At 56.1% G+C, this 18945-nt stretch overlaps 3 protein-coding genes across 4 annotated transcripts in view; 1 reads left to right on the top strand and 2 right to left on the bottom strand.

Moving 5' to 3' along the window:
• Positions 1-4465, bottom strand: part of MAD1L1 (mitotic arrest deficient 1 like 1) — a 350389-nt gene extending 345924 nt beyond the window's left edge. The window contains exons 1-2 of one of the 2 annotated variants that reach the window (XM_024125005.3): positions 4406-4465; positions 1855-2017 (exon numbers count right to left, since the gene is read on the bottom strand). In XM_024125005.3, the coding sequence (XP_023980773.1) occupies positions 1855-2004 (150 nt within the window). In that variant the 5' untranslated portion in view covers positions 2005-2017; positions 4406-4465. The remainder of the gene's footprint in view (positions 1-1854; positions 2018-4405) is intronic. The other variant, XM_028498607.2, reaches the window with a different exon arrangement.
• Positions 4466-4529: 64 nt separating this feature from the next.
• MRM2 (mitochondrial rRNA methyltransferase 2) lies at positions 4530-11332 on the bottom strand. Its single transcript, XM_007121200.4, has 3 exons — positions 11290-11332; positions 9378-9667; positions 4530-7076 (listed from the first exon to the last, which is right to left on the bottom strand). Exons 1-3 carry the CDS (start codon positions 11295-11297, stop codon positions 6637-6639), a joined length of 738 nt encoding a protein of 245 aa, XP_007121262.1. The 5' UTR covers positions 11298-11332; the 3' UTR covers positions 4530-6636.
• Positions 11333-11356: 24 nt separating this feature from the next.
• On the top strand, positions 11357-18214 carry NUDT1 (nudix hydrolase 1). Its single transcript, XM_007121201.4, has 4 exons — positions 11357-11414; positions 12737-12902; positions 17499-17644; positions 17917-18214. The coding sequence occupies exons 2-4, from the start codon at positions 12751-12753 to the stop codon at positions 18087-18089; spliced, it is 471 nt and encodes a 156-aa protein (XP_007121263.1). The 5' UTR covers positions 11357-11414; positions 12737-12750; the 3' UTR covers positions 18090-18214.
• The last annotated feature ends 731 nt before the right edge of the window (positions 18215-18945 follow it).

Raw genomic sequence — 18945 nt, 5'->3', positions numbered from 1 at the left:
ACTCTGAGTGTGCAGCTAGGGCCCAGCTTCTTCAGAGGACGGTGAGACCCCAGCTCCGAGGGTGTGGGTACCACACGGGAGTCCCAGAGACACACATCCATTGGCCGCATCTTCCTGGAACATTGACTATATCGGAAAAAAAGTCACTGAACGTATTTTTATATTTAAGCCAACACTGACACGTAGCACAGCAGACTATAAACACCTGCACACAGAAACAGGAACCTTAAAATAAAGCAGGGGAGGGGACTAGTAGGCAAGACACTGCTCTCTGCCTCCGGACTCCCCAGACCTGCAGCTGCTCTGTTCCCTCACCTGCTATTCCCTCACGTGCCAGGCATGGTAGGAAAGAGACAGAACACTGACTGAAGTCCTGAGACAGGACAGGTCCAAGGTCAGGGCTCCTAGGCAGGTCCTGTGCCACATGGCTCTCCCACCAGCTCACTCTAGCTGCCGCTCTCATTTACTGATCTCCCAACTGGGGTAGCCTTCAGGTCATAGGTGAGTGAGAACTAGGGACCCTGGAAATTCCAGACTCTATAGTTCCAACAGGCCAAAAGTTCCCAGACATCTGCATCAATAAAATTATAACTTTCTTAGACCAAAGTTGCCAACTTCCTATTCTGCCAGTGAGCCAGGATCAAAAGAAACAAAAAACAAAAAAACCCTATAATCTATCACCACCGTTTCAAAAAAAGGTGTTTTAACAACAAAAACAAACATAAATGACCTAATTTCAGGACAGAGAACAGTCCTCGCCAAAAAAAAGGGCAGTGAGCAACTTAGCCCACTAACAAACACATAGTAAGTAATTCAACTATTCAGCAAACGAATGCATACAAACACACCAGCCTCTGTTTTAGCAAATGTGGCATGGACTCATCGGGCTCCCAGAGCAACAGGAAACCACTGGCTCGCCTGACACAGGACATTATAGCAGAAAGGCTGCAGCAACACAGGCAAGGCTGACAAGAGAGAAGGAATGCAAGCAGAGAAGCCAGAGATCACCTGATGCAGCCCTGACAGTGGCAGGGGCCTGGACATGGCTCAGACACCACACTCCCTCCCTACATGGACCCAGTGATCCCTGCCTCAACTAGCACTGACCCCACGACTCTTCAGAACCTGAAGTCCTTCAGAAGACCTGAGCCTTTACAACTGTGTCCACAGCGAGCACTGCCGAGAACTTGGAATAAAGTGAAATAAGGCTACGAGCAAAGTGAAGCTATAAAAATCCCCCCGTGGCAGACTGCAGCGAAGACGTGCGAACGGCCCCCACAGTCTGAGACTGTCATGTGCCCAACCCTTCACTCACTGCCCTGCCTTTCCAGGCGGACCAAGGACCTGTGCTTAAAACACAGCCCTGCCATGCGTTACACCATCCAGGCAGCCAGCAGCTGGCTACACAATTCCAGTGGTCATGTGCCCAGGCAGTCTGGGATTGTTTCCCTCGATTAAATGAATAAACTGGCTTTCCAATCCTACCTGTAGTGTCTGCGAGCTCGTTAGTGTCAGCACAATGCTGAACACCAGACCCACTCTGGGGGTGCTGTTCTCTCAGGCTTTTGAGCCAGGACAGCTCAGGGCCAGACCATGACCTCGGGCTATCCTCCAAAACTAGGACTATCCATGTTGGAGATGTGGGAGATGGCCAGCTGGCCTCTAGGCTGAGAAAGCGCTCACCTGCCTCAACCATACGGGAGTTGAATCAGCCCTACCTAAGGGAAAGTCTCTGTACGTAGAGGCCCTTATCCTGACACAAACCACTCCCCTGCACCCTTTGGAACTTGAACCAGTCCCACCTAAGAGCAGGTGTCTTCACCTAAGGCCCCTATCCCAACACACAGCACTCACCTGCATGCTCTGCTGGTACTGCATCTGCAGAGAACCCTGGGCAGAGGTGGAAACGTCCAGTCCAGATCCTCCCTCCACTCGCTGAGAAATGAAACTGTTCAAAGACCTCAGCGTGGATAGGACGGTGGTGTTTTCCCCCAGGTCTTCCATGGCCACTTCCCTTCTGGGGGAAAACAAGGGAAGGGTCACAGGGAGCCTTTTCACGAGCCATCAGCTCTGCCAGCTGCCCAGTCAGGGGTACCTTTGGGCAGTCCCACTCCCCTAACGCTCTCTCAGAGCCCTTATAATATTGCAGTGTCCGTAAGCACATCCTTTGGAGTTCACCGGGAGCCCGCGCTGCCAAGTTTTCGGAGAAGAAACGGAGGCATAAAAGGACAACGTGCCGCCAAGCTGCTGGCCATCAGAGTGCTGACCTGCGCACCAGCAGGACAGACAGACGGCTCCCAAGATGAGGTGTTCGGCAGTCAGGTGGCACGTCTCCCACATAAGCAAGCACAAAAAGCCTAGCTTCTGGGAATCAGAAACAAAGCACACAGAGTGGCAGTAAGGATGACAACCACAGCAGTGCTAATTAGAGGTTAACGAGAACATTAATAAGTGCCACTACTGTGCTCAGCCAGGTGAGCACCAGGCCTCCCTGGGCCTGTCTCCTCATCCGTAAACTGAGGACACCACTCTTCAAACTTGTGAGGATTATAAGGCCCCAAAGAAGTCTCCAGATGGCAGATGGTACAGCTGTTGCCACTGAGTGTGACTATCACTTTGCTTGTAATGTAACATGTGACACAGCAAGCAATCACCACAAAGGGCAGATGAATGAGATCTTCTTACACATTCTTTTAGAGATGACAGAAAACGAGGCTCCAAAACTTACAGAACTTAGATGGGAACCTGGGTCTGGCTGGCTCTAAAGGTCGAGGGTGCTCCACAGGCCAACGTGTGAAGGGCCGGGGACGGGCAGCAGCAAAGAACACGCATCCCCAACCCTGTGCTGATTACAGCCTCACACACCAGGCCGTCTACCAGGCACAAGGTGTGCAAGTGTCCCAGGCACAGTTAACAGCCAAAAGGTGTGCCTTTCTACAGGTGCATACTGTGCTCCCCTGAGGAAAGCAGCCAGCTCTCACTGATTTCCCCTAACTATCAGACTGAAGACACCTGCCCCCAAAAAAGGTGAAGAATCTCGGTTTGATTCTGAATTTCACACTTAACGAGAAACTTGGCCTTGGGCACGAAGAGCCCTTGTCTTCTATAGGCCATCGTTTCCACCGCTGCACAACACAGCTGTTCTCTCTACCTCTCCTTCATACTACAAATGGAAAATGGGCTAGAAGAGAGACCGGGGAGGGGCACTCACAGAGCTGTGAGCCTCCCTGAGAGACACAGGCCCGCGAGGAGCCAGGCAGCAGCGCTCTGCTGTGAAAGGCAAATCCTCCCGTTTGACCAGGGCCATACTTTCCATCCCATGATGGGAAATTTAGCCAATACACCCTCTTCTCAAGAGCTGACGCACTTAATACACCAGAATGAAAAGCACACGTCCATTTTCACCTGCCTGGAACTAAACCACTCCATAAGGCAAGCGATAAGGTGAAAGCTCAAACTCCATCCTCTCTATGAAAGACACTCAAATCTTCCAGAAGTCTAGTCACTGAACGTGAACTGCTCTCAACGGGACCCCTGAGCTGGGAGTCCAGAGCACACTGCCTCTCGACTGCCCTCCTTGGCAAAAGGACACCTGAGGGCACCTGAGGGCACCTACAGCAATTACAAGAATGCTCCCCACTCGGCAACACCACTTCACACCGCCATGGGCACTTACGCTGGCCTAAGTTCACCACCCGTTTGTCTGCTTTCTCCTAACTCACACTAGAGGTCAAATGCAACTTCCCGTCCTACTAGCTGCCAGGAGTGCGACTCTGGGCAAGGCGCTTCCCATCTTCCCACCGGTTTCCTTAGCTGTAAAATGTAGTGGCAACTCCCACACTGCTCAAGTGAAGACGTGCGGGCGACAGTGCTGTCAACTCGAAAGGGCGGGACTGGGGGAAGAGCTCCTCTCTCTACACTGGGCCGTCTGGGGGCGGCGGGGGAGGGGGGGTGCGCCTTCTTCCCGGAGGCCGGGCGGTGAAGCACCTCTCCTCCGTGGCCGCCTCCGCCCCGGCCCTCGCTCGCCCCTCGAACCCTGGCCATTTCCAGCTGCTCCGCTCGGAGAGGAAGACTTGGGGGGCTGCACGGGACCCGCCCAGGCTCGGAGGACAGAGCACGGAGCGGAGGGGCGCGCCGGCAGGGACCCCGGCCCCGGTGAGCAGGCGGACAGACAGTGGGCGCGCCGGTAAGAGCCCCAGGGCCGGGGTCTAAGAAAAAAGGGGGGACGCCGAGGGGGCGCCGGCTCAGAGCCCCAGGGCAGGGGGCGGAGCCCGCACCCAGACCTGGCGGGCTGCCCCAGCCTCTTCGCCCGAACCCCGCCGGTTCGGCTCAGCACCCGCCCCCCAGCCCAGCCCAGCCCAGCCCAGCCCAGCCCGAACCCTCTCCCAAGACCCTGGCCGCTCACCTAGCCGCCTCAGCCTCCGTGCCGCCGTCGCCGCTGCTCAGATCTCCCTCTTTTACGCCCGCGTCTCGCGAGACGTACGCCTGCGCTCTCGCGAGACCTGGGCGGGGCAAGCCGTAAACCTCCGGGTCCGCGCACCAACGGGTCCTGGGGCCTTCGTGTTCGTCCCCATAACCACCCACCCGCAGGAGACCCCGCTCGGAGAGGACTGGGAACCAAAGGCCAGCCCGTGGGACTATCTTGGTGGCCCCGGCCTCCGCGGGTCAGGCTTCCACTGGGCGGCTGCCTCGCACCGTATTGTGGGGAACAGCACCGGCCAACGGTGGCCTTGCAGGGCCAAACTTTCCTGCCCGCCGGCCTAGTCCGCAGATTTTGCCACTACAGCATTTGCTTGAATGAATGCCTTTTTTACTTTCCCCTGGCCCTCTAAAACAACGCGAAAAACCGGGCTACTAAGCTACCCTCCCAGCGCCCTGTGAGCTGTCGGGGCGCGATGCCGTCGTCTGGGTCCCAGTTCTCCAGGGCGCAACGGCAGAGCGGGGCGAGGTCAGCCCACAGCCAGCAGGTCCCTCCTGGAACCACAGCAATCTGCGTCCACTAACGGGTCTCACCGGCCCCTCCTCCTCCCCGCCCCCTGCTAAGCGCCCGAGGGTCTGCACCGAATTCCCTTCTTCCAGAGAATAAAACACAAGTTTGTGTGGCCGGAAAGAAACGGGATGGGGAGGTGCAAGCAGGACAGGAGGCTCTCTGGGCTACATTAGCGGACTGCGAGCGCAAATGAAACAAAATTTTAAAAGTCGGGCCTGCAGCCTACTTCAGTGATCTGGACTACCGTAGGACCCTATGGAGATTCCTGGGTATCTATTCCTTCCCCCAGCGATCCTTCGGATTTGTGAACTAAAACTGCTACCTGCCGTATCAGTAAGTAAAAGACGTTCCGGTCACCAGCCACTACAGCCACCGCCGAGGGTGAGCCCAGGGAACTCGGGATGGAAACAGCATGCCCGCCGTCAGACTGCAGCCACCACCTGCCTCCCCAACGGCACACCGAGGAAACTCAGGAAGAGAAAACATAGGACGCTGGCCCCAGAGAGCTGAGGCGCACATCAAAGGAATGATTTCAGTGAGCCCCGACTCTGGCATCTTCCCAAACGTAGAAAAGCACTAAATTCCTTGAGATGTCTTGCTTTTCTTTTGTTAACAGTGATCATCTGATGTTCCAACTACCTGGTCTTTGCTGCTAAAACTCCTATAGATCCTGGCTCCCCCCTTGCGTCTTTGGAGCAATCTCTCAGAGTTATCTGAGATGCTGTGTCTGGGCTTAAGTCCTGTTTTGTCCACCAAATAAAACATAACTCAACTTTTAGGTGGTGCGGTTTTTTTTTCGGTCTACACATTTAATCATCATTACAATCAATAAACTCTTCTTAAGAGATGAGCACACCTCTAGGAAATGGTTTTGAAGAAATTAATTTTTCAAAAGACGAACTTAAAAACATGGAAATTCCATAAAATAATACGGCCTATATTGTTTTGTAAAGTTGCATCGAGTTCCTGGAAGAGTAAAAGGAAATAAACGAACACACCACGTCTCTGCTTGCTTTGGCACTTACCTTTAAGTCTTTGGAAGCTGGAGTATTACAGCAACAATTCCAGTGAAAAAACAAAGCACACCCACCCCATGCATAATTCATACCAAATGTCTTCCCTAATTGTTCTGAGAACTCTCACTGCTTGAAGAATGGGTGTATTTCCAGATCATTCGCCAGAGAGATGGACACAAATCCCCAGACTGAAACTTCAGATTTTTTTCTACATTACACGGTAAACCCAAAATAACACCTGGAAACCTGTGGGTTGTTTCGGAGCAAGGGTGGAAGCCTGTTTCTCTGTAACATACTAACGTGGGTATGAAGAGAAAGTTACATAAAGGTGTCCGTGTGTATGTTTCTCTGCCTCCGAGTGTTTTTATCCCTCCCTCAGTCTGCCTTTTCATCCTTTAATCTTTGCCTATCTCTTCCTCTTCACGAATCATGTTACAGAGACTTTTTTATCATGTCTTGGACACTGAATACAGTTTTGTCATATCTTTTGGGCTTAAAAAAAGGTCCCCCATTTGTCCTGCCCGCTGCATCCCAGATCAAGCTGGGATCTCCCCAGCCACACTTCAGGAAAGGGCTCAAGCTACATCTGCAGTGAAAAAGAACCAGAAACAGCAGAAGAAACTCATTCCTTCACAGACCTTCCCCCTTCCCTCTTCGGTACTGTGTGGCCAAGAGGTACACCTCTGATGATTCTTTCCTGCTGGCTTCAGGTTTTACAGTCCTTGTTTTCTGGAATTCCTCTGTCAGTCTCTTCTGTAACCGATGGCTTTGACTTCCAGCCCAGGTTTTACACAGGAATGTTCCCCCAGGGTGCAGGACTTCTGGAGCCATGTCCAGAAGGGACAAGCACAAGCTGATGAGCCTGTCGTGGTCGAGGGCCCGGATCCCTGTGGCGTTGGGTGCCATGTCACTCAGAATCACATCTGCTCTCCCAGCAGGAAGCAGTTCTCGGATTCTCCGGGAGGTTCTTGGGTCAGTCACATCAGCAGGGCACAGAAAAGTTGCTCCTTCCAGGGGGAATATGGGAAGGAGATCTACCCCCAGCACAAAGCCAACAGGAATACTGGGATCTAAGGAAGAAACGGTGAATGTGCTTACTTATTTACACCCTGAATCTTCCCACAAAAAATAAACGCAACAAAACAATAAAATAGAACTAAAAAGTCAGGACCGAGGAAAAGAGCTAATGTGCAAATATGTGGACACAAACCTTTCCCCACTTTCTATACATCCTACAAAAACACGTGGCGGGGAGTGGTGGTCCTTCTACCTCTGAGGAAACTGAGGCCCAGAGAGGAAAAGTGACTGTCCCAGGGGACAGGCAGACCTGGGGCCACACCCTGGGCCTTGACACCATCTCTGATTTCATTTCACTCCCTGAGCCTTGCTCTCCATGAAAGGGCTTTTATCTCTGAGTGGTCTTTTTGACAAACTGAAACAGAAAATGACACACCAGCATACAAAGTGCCTCTGGATTAAATCAACAAAACCATTCTGCAGTTTAATCCAACTTCTTTCAATGTAGAAACTATCAGAAACAACCCAAGAGAGGGGGGAAACAGACAAATGCAAAATAAGGGAAAACAATTGATACCCTGCCCATATTTGAGTGATGCCAGCGGTGAAATAAAAAGATGTCATTGCTTCACCTCACCTGAGACAAGATTTCCTGCCCGCACGGCCGGCCGCTGCCCCCAGGCTCCACCTCCCTTCCCTCCCCGTTCCAAGCTCCCCTCTTCACAAGCCCTGGCGGCCCCTCCCTGCACCACCCCTACACGCCAGGCTCCCTACACGCCAGCGTAGATACAGGCTAGATACTTGAAGGGAACAGGCTCTTTTGTAGCTCAGTCGGCTTGGTAAAAAGCCTGCTCCACGGGTGAGGGGGCAGGGTGTTTTATCTCTACCTAAAGACTGGAAGTCCGGGTATTCTGCAGGATACCTCATTTTTCAAAGGCAAAAGCTCTCCATTTTCAGCCCTGGCAAGTGGGACATCTCTCGCCCCATTTTATACACTTCTGGTGTTTCCTGGAACGTCCCACATACTACAGCCCCAGGAAGTGTCCTCTGAAGGCAAATGGCTTTGGTTCCATTTTTGCAACTTCTGGGGGTAAAAGAACCCAAAGCATCTGATCCACACACTCTCTGCTTCTGCCACCTCTTCCTGCAAGTTAAACTTCGGCATTTTCCTGCTTCTGCTGAACAGAAATTAGGGGGACAGGAACCACTAAAATCAGTTGTTAGGAAGTCTGTGGATAGACTCAGTGGTAGGAAAAGGAACAAGTTTCTGACTCATTCATTCACTTAGCTGATAAATACTAAGCTCAAAAGAGATTTTTTTAACTGTTTTTCAGGTGTCTGGGAGAGATCTTTGTGAGCTTCACACGTGTCACAATGCCAGTGCACGCGGTGTCCTCAGACTTTACAGCAGGAAATACAAGGGGTAAGGATGGTTACCACAGCACTGCACACACTAGCAAAAGACCCAAAAGCAACCTTGGTGCCCAAGATGAGGAGACTGGCTAAACACCAACAGTACAACTGTTATCTGGAATACTACGCAGCTGTTTCAAAGGATGGCATAGTTTTCTGCCTTGCATAGGTAGTTAGTTGATCTATTAGTGAGAGAAAACTTTTTTATATAGACGATCTTAGTCAAAACCCCTAAATGGGGCTTCCCTGGTGGCACAGCGGTTGAGAGTCCGCCTGCCGATGCAGGGGACGCGGGTTCGCGCCCCGGTCCGGGAGGATCCCACGTGCCGCGGAGCGGCTGGGCCTGTGAGCCGTGGCCGCTGGGCCTGCGCGTCCGGAGCCTGCGCTCCGCGACAGGAGAGGCCACAACCGTGAGAGGCCCGCGTACCGCAAAAAAAAAAAAAAAAAAAAAAAAAAACAAACAAAAAAAAAACCCTGAATGTAAAAGAGATAAAAGCTAAGCCCCTCAAGTTGAGCCAAAGTGGGGAATCCAGAGCTACGGGGGCGCCCCCCGGGCAGCCCCAGGAGCACCTCCAGCACACCCAGGGCTTCAAGGACCAGGACCTGGAAACCCCTGAGGTTGACTCGGTTGTACTGTCATGGGAAGACATCAATATATCATCAGCCAAAAAAAAAAAAAATAGCTCTGTTGGGCTGCAAATCAGCAGCAAAGGTGGGGGATGTACACCAATATGTTAGTCTGCACACTACTGTGGTGCGATTTGAGGCGACTCCCGTTTTCTTTATCCCTTTCTACCCTGTCTCTCACTCTGAAAACGTCAGTGCTGTATCATTCCTCCTAGACAAACACGCAGAAGCACGTGCCTTCACGAGGCGGCTCGGCCGCTCTGCGTCCCCCGGCAGAGGGCGGCGTCTAAACCGCGGTGGTCAGGAGGCCCCACCTGTGCCTGCAGCATTGACGCTCTGCACAGCCACCTGGCTCCACGCGCCAGGAGCGGCGCCACAGTCTAACACCCGGAGGCCAGGCCGCAGAATCCGGTGCCTCTCGTTCACCTCCAGGAGCTTGAAGGCACTTCGACACCTGTAACTCTCCACCTTCGCAGCCTTCACAAACGGGTCCCTCAAATGCCGCATCAGCCACAGGCGCTCAGCGCCGGTCCGGCCCTTGAAGCAGCTCCCACCGGTGTGGAACCTTTGACGCCGAGAGGAAGCCCACACCAGCTTCAAGGACCTGGTGAGGAAAAGGGAGCAAGCAGGTTGGCATCGCAAAGACCAGCAGGTCAGGAGCCCGCTGGGGCCCCAGGCTCAATCCGCACGTTTTCAGAGATGGGACAGTGCGGCCCAAGAGGGAGAGGTGACTTGACGAGGCCCCACAGCCGGAAAGAAGGTGTTACGGGCTGAACCGTATCCCCCCGAAGTCTCTACGGTCAAGTCCCAATCCCCAGCGCCTCAAGAGGTGGCTGGTCTTTAAATGAGGTAATTAAGGTAAAATGGGGTCACATGGGTGGGCTCTAATCCCATACGACTGGGGTCCTTGTAAGAAGAAGTTAGGACACAGACACACACACACACACACACACACACAGCAAAAACCACATGAAGACACAGCGAGAAGATGGCCATCTACAAGTCGAGATGTCCCAGGCACCAACCCTGCTGGCACCTTGATTTCAGATTTCCAGCCTCCAGACACTGAGCCAGAAAATTTCTGCTCTGTAAGTCGCCCATCCATCCTGGGCTGCTTGTTTATGGCAGCCGATGCAAGCTCCTCCAGGAGGCCTCTCCGCTTCAGTCCAAAGGTGTTTTTTTTTCCCTCCTGAAGTTTTCTTCAGGAAAACTCAAACGTTAATAATGGTAGTCACCTTGTTTGTGTCAACCAAAGGTTTCCCAAGACTGGTTAAAAATGCTGATAAAATTAATGAAAGTAACATTCTCTCCCAGCGGACAGAAATTTCCGCTGGGCTTTGAGAAACTCTGAGAAAACCCCGCGAGGCCAGGTCCTTCCCTTGCTTAGTTCCATGGCTTCGGCGGCTAGTACAGGGTCTGACCGGCCTGCCACATTTCTTAAACAAACTGAACTCACCCTGTGTGCGAACGAAGCGCCATTTCCAAGCCTCTTAGGGGAAGTGGGGTTGTTAACAGCTTACCGACTGCGAGCTAGCCGCAGCTCCCTTCATGTAAGTCTCAGAACAACCCGACAGAGGAAGCTCTGCGTCCTTTCTTCTGATGAAAAAGGCTGCCATCAGCCCCATGGCTAGCGGCCAAAAGTTCCTTCAGCATGAAAACATGGTGACAAGATTTGGAGACAATAACGTGAGAACTGCTGCCTTCAAATGGCAAAGGAGTCTCAAGGAAAGAGGACACAGGGTGGTCCTGGGCGCCAGAACTAATCCCACCGGTCAGCCGAGGCGTGGAGAGCAGAGTTACACGTCCCGAGCACACCTGATCTGGGCAGCGGGCCTCCAGCCCCATCCCACCGCCTGGATTCGGCCACGTGGGCCTCTCACCTCTGGCACGCAGGCTTCACGCCTGCGCAGCTCTACACAGCTTCGCCTCCACCCGCGGCGCGCCCCCCCGCCCGCCCCTCCCTCCTAAAGCCCCCTCCAGCTCTCCGCCCGCCCGCCCCTCCCCGCGAGCCTTCGCCGACCGTCCGCTTCGGGCTGGCAGGTCTCCCCTAGTCACCTCGCCGGGGCTGACCCTCTCCGGGCCTGAAAGAGGTGGGCTCTGCGCCCCTTTTCGGACCGGACACCTGGGGCAGGCCCCTGGCCACTCCGCCTCCCGCAGGCATGCAGCAGGTGCTCCACAAATGCCGGCTGAGCGCCAGCCGCCGCGCCCACCGACCGCCCCGCTCACCTGGCCATGAACGCCGACCTGCTCCAGCTGCCGCCCCCGGAAGTACCGGCCTCGCTTCCGGCCCGAGGCCACGCCCCCGGAAGCGGCGCGCGGGTGGGAAAGGCGCGTGCAGAGCCCGGGAGCGGGTGAGTCCGGGGGCGTCGCCACGGGAGACGGGCCTGCGACCTGCCGGGGAGCGCCCGGGGGGCGGGAGTCCGAGCCTGGCGCTCGACTGTGCGTTGTTTTTAAACCCTAGTCGCGGGCCTCGGTGGACAGGCGACCCCGCTGAGAGGCCACCCGGCTGACACGGGGCGCTGCCCGACCCCTGACTTCAGGCGGGCTCTCTGGGGACCCGTCTGATGGCAGCACCAAGAGCTGTAGCCAGCTAGACTTCAACATGCGGTAGACGCAGGTTTGGGTAGCGGCTCCGGTGTTTGATTAAGTGTCAGCTCACAGAGTTGTTGGGTCTGTTAAAGGGGATAACTTGGGGGAAGTGTGTAATCAGTGCCTAATCACTGAGAGCTGACAGTTCTAGCAGCAGCAGCTGCATCCCAGTTACCTTAGGAAGCCAGAGCTTTGGACGCGAACAGGTCGGGGACGTGACAAAGTCCGCAGACTAAAGGGAGGCTGGACCACAGAGACCCACCTCTCCTGCCTGACCTAGCACCAGCACCAGGACCCAGGCCCAGGGCCCTTTTCTCAGACACCGACTTCCCAGGAGGATCGCTGGTCCTGAATCCTGCATCTCGTCCAGTGTGGGCCCCAGACTGGGGTGGGGATGGATCGACAGCTAACTTGGTCCTGCTCTTCCAGCATTTCTCCAGCAGTGACCAGACATCACCCTCCGAGTCTTTCTCTGGACCACACAAACCCATTCGAGCAGGAGAGGCCCTTGGGTTCCAGCACCAGGTCCCAGAGCAGCAACAGTTGTGAGCAGAGTGTGCAAACCTGTCACAGGAGTGGGGACCAGCCAGGCCTCGCTGGGTGGGCTCGCCACTGTCAGGAGCCATGCATTTCTCGGGAATCTGGGGGTCTGCTCTTGCAGAGGCAGAAACCAGAACACAGTAGGCCAAAAAAAGGCCCCATGATGAAAAGGCCAAGGCCAAAAGCCAGAGCCAAGAACCGCTGGGTAAAGTGCATGGTTGTCTTGGTGCCCGCTGGGCTCGGGGCCTGGACACAGGAGCAGGAACAGCCCTGTGCCAAGGAGCGGGGAGGGGAAGGGATGGGCCATCATCTGACCTGCTGCATCAGCCCCGTGAGCAAAGGGCCTGGGCGCTGATGCCCCAGGGTTCTGGGGGCCAGGCCTCTGACTACCCCAGAAAACCTGCTACATGTGGCAGAGCTGGGACGTTGCCTCTCCGTGCCTTGCAGAGCACATTTCCTGTCCACCCGGCCCCTGGCCACCGCAGTACACACGCTTGCGTCCACACCCAGGTCAAGCTGACCCAAGCCCTTGCCTTCTCTGCAGAACCCAAGGGCACCATGCGTGCCTCGAGGCTCTACACCTTGGTACTCGTGCTGCAGCCTCAGCGAGTCCTCCTGGGCATGAAGAAACGAGGCTTCGGGGCCGGCCGGTGGAACGGCTTCGGAGGCAAAGTTCAAGAAGGAGAGACCATCGAGGATGGAGCCAAGAGGTGAGGGGAGGGGCAGGCCTGACCGCAGAACCAGCTTCCGCAGGCAACAAGGATTCGGGCTGTAGAGCCAGGCTCCTGATTTGACCGCTTAGAGCCACGTGACCTGGAGCCCAGACTGAATCCTTGAGCCTCGGTTTCTTCATCTGCAAAGTGGGGATAATAACAGTATCTACCTCTTAGGACTGTTGTGAAGATTAAGTGAGAAAATAAACATAAGGGACTGAGCGAGGCCTGGCACGTGGTCCGTGCTCAGCACACATTAGCTGCTGCTCTGCAGTCGTGGTTTTCAGGACATTTGGGAAAAGCTGCTGTGCGGTGGCTTGGGTAGAAGAATCCTGGCTTCCTCTTTCTAACCAAGGGACTGGCCAGTCACTGGGCTCCTTCCTTTGCTCGGGGGAGCTGGTGACGAGCCTGTCCGGGAGCTTCCACACCCAGTCTCAGTTCCTCCTTGACACACACCCACTTTTACATGGGAAGAACTGAAGCCCAGAGAGGTTGAGCAGTGTGCCCGAGATCACACAGGCCTCCAGACCGCAGCCCCTTGGCCTTCCTGCCCCTCGCAGGCTTGTGTGGATAAATCCAACCTCCTGCGTCATCCGCTGAGCCCCACGTGGGATGGCCTCGCCCCCTCGCTCCCATCCCTGCCCCCCCCGGACACCCCAAGCTGTCGTCGCCCACCCACTCTTCCTGGCTCCTCCTCTGGCTGGCCCCTCCTCGGCCTTCACATCGGAGAAGGTGCCCCTCCCCCAGCTCTTCTCCATAGACCTCTGGCTTTCCTTCAGAGAACCGCCAGCTTTCTGATCACACTGAATTACACCCTCTGTCCGTCACGAGGCCAGGACTGAAGACCTTTTATAAGTCAAGTTTGTATTGAAGTATAAAGTGCATGTAGGAACATGCCAGTCTTCATCGGGGAATTTTTAAGAAATGGGTCCATCTTTTAACCAGCACGTAGATCAAGAAATGGGACTGGCGGGTGGACCCTGCCCCCAGGGGGGCAGCCTGCACCCTGACTTCTGTCACAGTTGATGGTTGGGCCCGTTCAGAAATACCCTGTAGAGAGAGCCGTGCAGCTGTGGCTTCTTCCTGGTATTACGTGTGCATGTGGCAGTGGTCCAGTCCGGTTTATGAACGCACTGCAGCCTGCTCATCCCGGGCGTGGGCTTTTGGGCCGCCTCCGGCTTGGAGTTGCAAGTGGTGTGGCTGTGGATGGTCCTATGCGGTCTTTCCGGTGGATGCTCCCCTCGCGAATTCGAGGTGTTCCGCCTTAGCACGTCCTGCCAGACAGCTGTGCTCATTTCAACTCCCGCCAGCCGGGTATGAGATCCGCTTCCTCCAGATCCTTAGTGACAGCTGGCATCTCTGTCCTTTTCATCTCAGCCATCCCGGCAGGTGTGGCGATACCTCGTGGAGGTTTTAATTTGTTTGCCCCAATGACTAATGAAATTGAACCACCTGCTCAGCGTCTGGGGGCCACTGGCATCAAACGCGGTTCAGCCGAGCAGACGCCGTGCCGGGCGGGCCCTGCAGTCTGCCCTCCAGACCCTCGCTGGAGGACCAGAAGGCACTGCAGCGGTGGCCCCGTGACCCCCAACCTCACTCCTCTGTGCCCACCTCACCACAGATCACAGAACCGTCCTGAAATCGATGACTTCCTGTTGTCGTTCGGGCTTACTTACTGCTTTATCATCAAGGTCTCAGTTACCCTCTTAGAGCCTCGTGATTCTTTGCCCTTTGGAGGCCTCGTCCAGCAGGTGGGGCTGTGGAGGGCGCTTCCTCCCAGGCCCCGCTGAGCTCCGTTTTGATACCCGGGCGTCCTTGAGGGCATACTCAGCCCCTGCAGGCAGCGTGCCCCACTGCGGGACATCCTCTCCACAGCCACGGGGCACTAACGGTCTCCACGCTCTGCCGGGGGGCCCTTCCTTAAGGCAGGGCTGGCCTTACCCTGGGACTGAGGCCAGAAGTGCAGCATCCAGGGCCCACACCGCCCGCCTGATGTAGGCCAGTCTGCCTGTGACTGTATGGCACCACGCTGGCGCCCAGGGCCTGTGGGTCGGCTCCGGGCAGCTCTCTCCAGGAGCCCCGTGTCCTCTCCCCAGGGCTCCGGCCTGGGTGTAGGATGGAGCCAAGTGTCAGGGCCACCCCGACAAAGGACTGTTGAGCCCCCGCAGTGGGGGTCGGGACGGGTGGCAGGTTCTGATGCACGGGGCGCAGGCGGAGACCCACCACAGGGCCCTGGGACTCCAGCAGCAACAGGGCTTCGCCCACCTTGGGGATGACTCAGCCGTCAGCCACGGGCCCCTAGGGCAGCTCTGGCCTCTTTCCGTGCACGTGTGTGGGGCTGCTCCTTAGGCCCCAGGCGCTGGCTGTCCTGCCCTGAGGAGCGAGGCCACGGCAGCCTTGCGGATGTCTGGTGTGCTGCGCTTTGGGGTCCCAGGGTGGGCCCCACTTCAACAGCTGGGTTAACGTGCTCCTCACTCACCAGCAGACTCAGGTGGCCGTGTGAGACCGGCTGGCCCTTCCTCCGTGCTGGACGTCCTTGGGGGGAAGCCATCTGAGCACGAGGGAAGATGCATCCTTCCTCCTGGGGGGTTGCAGGGAGCTGCAGGCACCTGGGGACCCAGGGTGCCTCACAGCCAGGTTTCAGCTTCGGGTGTGGCGCACGCCCACCTTTCCGGCCAGCACCCGCGGAGCAGCGGTGAGGACGCAGAGCACCGCGTTAGAGAACTCTGGAAGGCCGTGCGGCTGGCGGGCCCCCGAGCTGCACCGCGGGCTCCGGACCGCAGGGCCCCCATGCCCCCCGCCGTGTGGGGAACATGCCAGAGATGCAATCAGACACGTCAGCAAAGCTGGATCAGTGTCACCCCCGGCGGCCTGGTTATCCCGGCCCGAAACGAGCTCAGCTCTGCCTGCGAGGACATTATTGATATTTCATACACTGCCGTGGACTCAGGGGAGATGAGCCAAAATTAGTCAAAACGTTAAATCAGTAGGTGACGTTTTTAAAAACGAGCTCGCAGCCTGCTGCCGGAGGTAGGGGCGGGCCCTGCGGAAGGCTTCTGGTACATTTAATTGGGGAGTCATTTCCACCCCCGCAAGTGAAAACACACGTTCATTTTTTTAGGTCGTGTCTAATTTTAATTAACCATCTCAATGAATAAATTGCAGCTTCCAGAGCATCACTTGGGCTGCATCTGAACGGCAGCAAATGGGTGCAGTTCCTCTCAGGCCTCACGGGAAGGTTAGGGCAGATTCCAAGCTCACTAAGGCGTCCATTTAAATAAGACCGCTTAACCCAACACACGTGTTGAACAAACACTGGTTTCCCCGACTCCTCATTACAGGCACAGGAAGTAATTATGCATTGTGTTCCTAACACAACTCAGAGATCAAAGCTTAAAAAGACCTTTTTTTAACCTACCACTCTAAACAGTCAGGTATAATTAGAATGTTTTTACAGCAACAAAAGTAAATACAAGGCAGTGGGGAAGTGAGACTCTAGCGGGAGACACAGGTGCTGAGCTTCACGGGTGCAGGGCTCGTGGAGTCCCCAGAGTCCCGAGCACAGCAGAACATCCAGAAAGCGCTTGCCGAGGATGCAACGAGACGCAGGATGACACGGCGGGGCGGGTTTCGTGACGAGCGAGGTGGGGCTTTTATCCTATGACACACGACAGCCGAGAAGCTGGTTGAATGCCTTGACGTGTGGAACGTGGCTCTGCAGTGTTGTGTGAAAAGCACAGGTACAAGGTACGGGCGGCATGTTTGCAGTTCTTAAGAGGGATGCACAAAGGAGAACGACCCAAAGGGGAAACTGCAGTGGTAGCAAGGGTTCTTGCTGGGAGAGGAGTCCCTGTGTGTTTGCTAGATTGTCTACAGTGAATATGTAGCTTGGGGAAGCATTGTTAAATTTAGTGGGGGTGGGGTCCCAGTTCTCCTCGTGAATCGCCCGGCACCTGTGCACTCAGGTGGGGAGATCAGCCCCCTGACCCCCTCCTCCAAGCACAGGTGGTTGAGCTGGGGGAAGGGGTCCTGAGAAGGGGGGACACAGTGAGACAGGCCCAAAGCTCATCCCCTACCATCAAGCGCGGCTGAGGTGAGCTGGCTGTGGGTGGGGCCTGTCTCCTTGGTGAAACGGGAGTTAAAACAGCCCCTTCTCTGGGGAAGAGACAGTAGAAACCTGCAGTCTGATCCTGAGCTCTGAGCAGGGACAGGACAGGGGAGAATTCTCTGGGCAGGAGGACTGTGGCTCAGGGCCGGGTTCTGGGGGCTGCAGCCTGCAGAGCTCCATGCACGCGTGACGGCCTCAGGGAGAGCCGAGCAGGACAGGTGGGGTCTCCCGGCTCTAGCACCGGCCTCCCGTGGGACCTCCGAGCAGCCGAGCTGGGCCAGGCCGGACCTGCCACGCGGTGCACCCAGGGTGCTCAATTCCGGAGCTCTGGCTGCCCCTAAACAGCGGCCCCCGGACCCGAGCCCTTGGCCACGCGCACACACTCCGCTCCTCCACCCCCCCAGCACCATTCTCGGGTTCTGCACGGGCACCTTGCCTTGACTGTCACCTTATGTCCGGGTGCATCCACGTGCCTCTGTCCTCAGGGAGCTGCGGGAGGAGAGCGGCCTGACCGTGGACGCGCTGCAGAAGGTGGGCCAGATCGTGTTTGAGTTCGTGGGCGACCCCGAGCTGCTGGACATGCACATCTTCTGCACAGACAGCGTCCGCGGGACACCAGCGGAGAGCGACGGTGAGTCTCGGGGCTCGTCCCTTCGCGGCGGGCGAGACGGAGGCGGGTGACGAGCGGCACGGCAGCCCTCCCCCCCCCAGGCGCGGCGCAGGTGCTGAAACACACCAGCCCCAGAGCCTCCCACCCTTCTGTAAGGTAATGGATACAGTCACAGGGATTAAATGCGAAAGTATGTCAAGTTCCTCACACAGAATAACTCGGTAATTCCTCACAAAAAGTCAGTTTAAAATCTGGATTGAACACTGATGACTGTTCCTTTTCACTGACTTCAGAAATGCGCCCCCAGTGGTTCCAACTGGACCAGATCCCCTTCGCTGACATGTGGCCCGATGACAGCTACTGGTTTCCCCTCCTGCTTCAGAAGAAGAAGTTCCACGGCTACTTCAAGTTCCAGAGTCACGACACCATCCTGGACTACAAGCTCCGCGAGGTGGACACGGTCTAGGACAGAGCTGAGCTTGTCCCTCGGGCCACGAGAATCTCTGCCCAGCCGCGCTGTGGCTCCGGGCTCAGAACACCGGCCGGGCCTCTAGTCTGTCTGGCGCATGATTGGATGGAAAGGAAAATAAACCTCTTTTACCTCATCGGGCCTCACGAAGTCCCATCCTCGGGGAGCCGCCAGACGTGCCTGGCTGTGACCTGCGCCACTGGACAGATGGGGGCAAGAGACACGGCGCACAAGGGGAGGGGACGGCTTTGCGGACGTCCCGCGGGGGAGGCCCGGCGCAGGCGTGCGCGGGGCCGCGGAATCCCGGGGGAGGGCTGGAGGCCGTGCCCTCCTCTCACCACCCCCCTCGCGGGGAAACCGAGGCGCGGTCGGGGCCCAGGGCTCCAACCCCCGTCTAAGGTACCATCACCTGGTCACCCTCCCTCCCCCAAGACAGGCTGATCTCGTCCTGGTTTCTGACCCCGGGGAAGGGGGAGGGGGGTGCCAACCACCCCCACAGAAACTTCACAACTTGACCCAGCTTTTATAAACACGTTTAATGATAGTTGTTCATGTAAGTTCAGTGATAAAAATCTCGAATGGAGCTCATTTGTAAACAATTCCAGTTAACTGGGTGTGATAGGCATCGATCCCTGCAGCCGTATAAAGTGCTTCATACATAACCAGACTCAACGCGAAGAAAGAGGAAAGGCCTCAGATACAGAACCGTCCTGACCTCCGCAGCCCGAGCCCCGTGTCCCCACGGCAGCCTGCCTTGGCCACGTCCTCCCTCCCCACGCGGCGTCTTCGCCCGCTGACTGGAACGTCGCCGTGGGTCACCAGCGAGTCAGCTGGACACAGGCTGGAGGGACGT

Source organism: Physeter macrocephalus, chromosome 14 (assembly GCF_002837175.3).
Source record: "Physeter macrocephalus isolate SW-GA chromosome 14, ASM283717v5, whole genome shotgun sequence".
NCBI classification, from domain to species: Eukaryota; Metazoa; Chordata; class Mammalia; order Artiodactyla; family Physeteridae; genus Physeter; species Physeter macrocephalus.
The sequence above is the reverse complement of the archived record's forward strand: the minus strand, read 5'-3'. Positions and strand labels throughout refer to the sequence as shown.

Coding starts and splice junctions, on each gene's coding strand:
- MRM2 (XM_007121200.4), bottom strand. Junction 7,077..9,377: donor CGTCAATGCTGCAGGCACAG/GTGGGGCCTCCT, acceptor TTTCTTCCTTAG/ATCCCAGTATTCCTGTTGGC.
- NUDT1 (XM_007121201.4), top strand. CDS start 12,751: ATGCGTGCCTCGAGGCTCTACACCTTGGTACTCGTGCTGCAGCCTCAG. Junction 12,903..17,498: donor ATCGAGGATGGAGCCAAGAG/GTGAGGGGAGGG, acceptor CTCTGTCCTCAG/GGAGCTGCGGGAGGAGAGCG. Junction 17,645..17,916: donor GACACCAGCGGAGAGCGACG/GTGAGTCTCGGG, acceptor CACTGACTTCAG/AAATGCGCCCCCAGTGGTTC.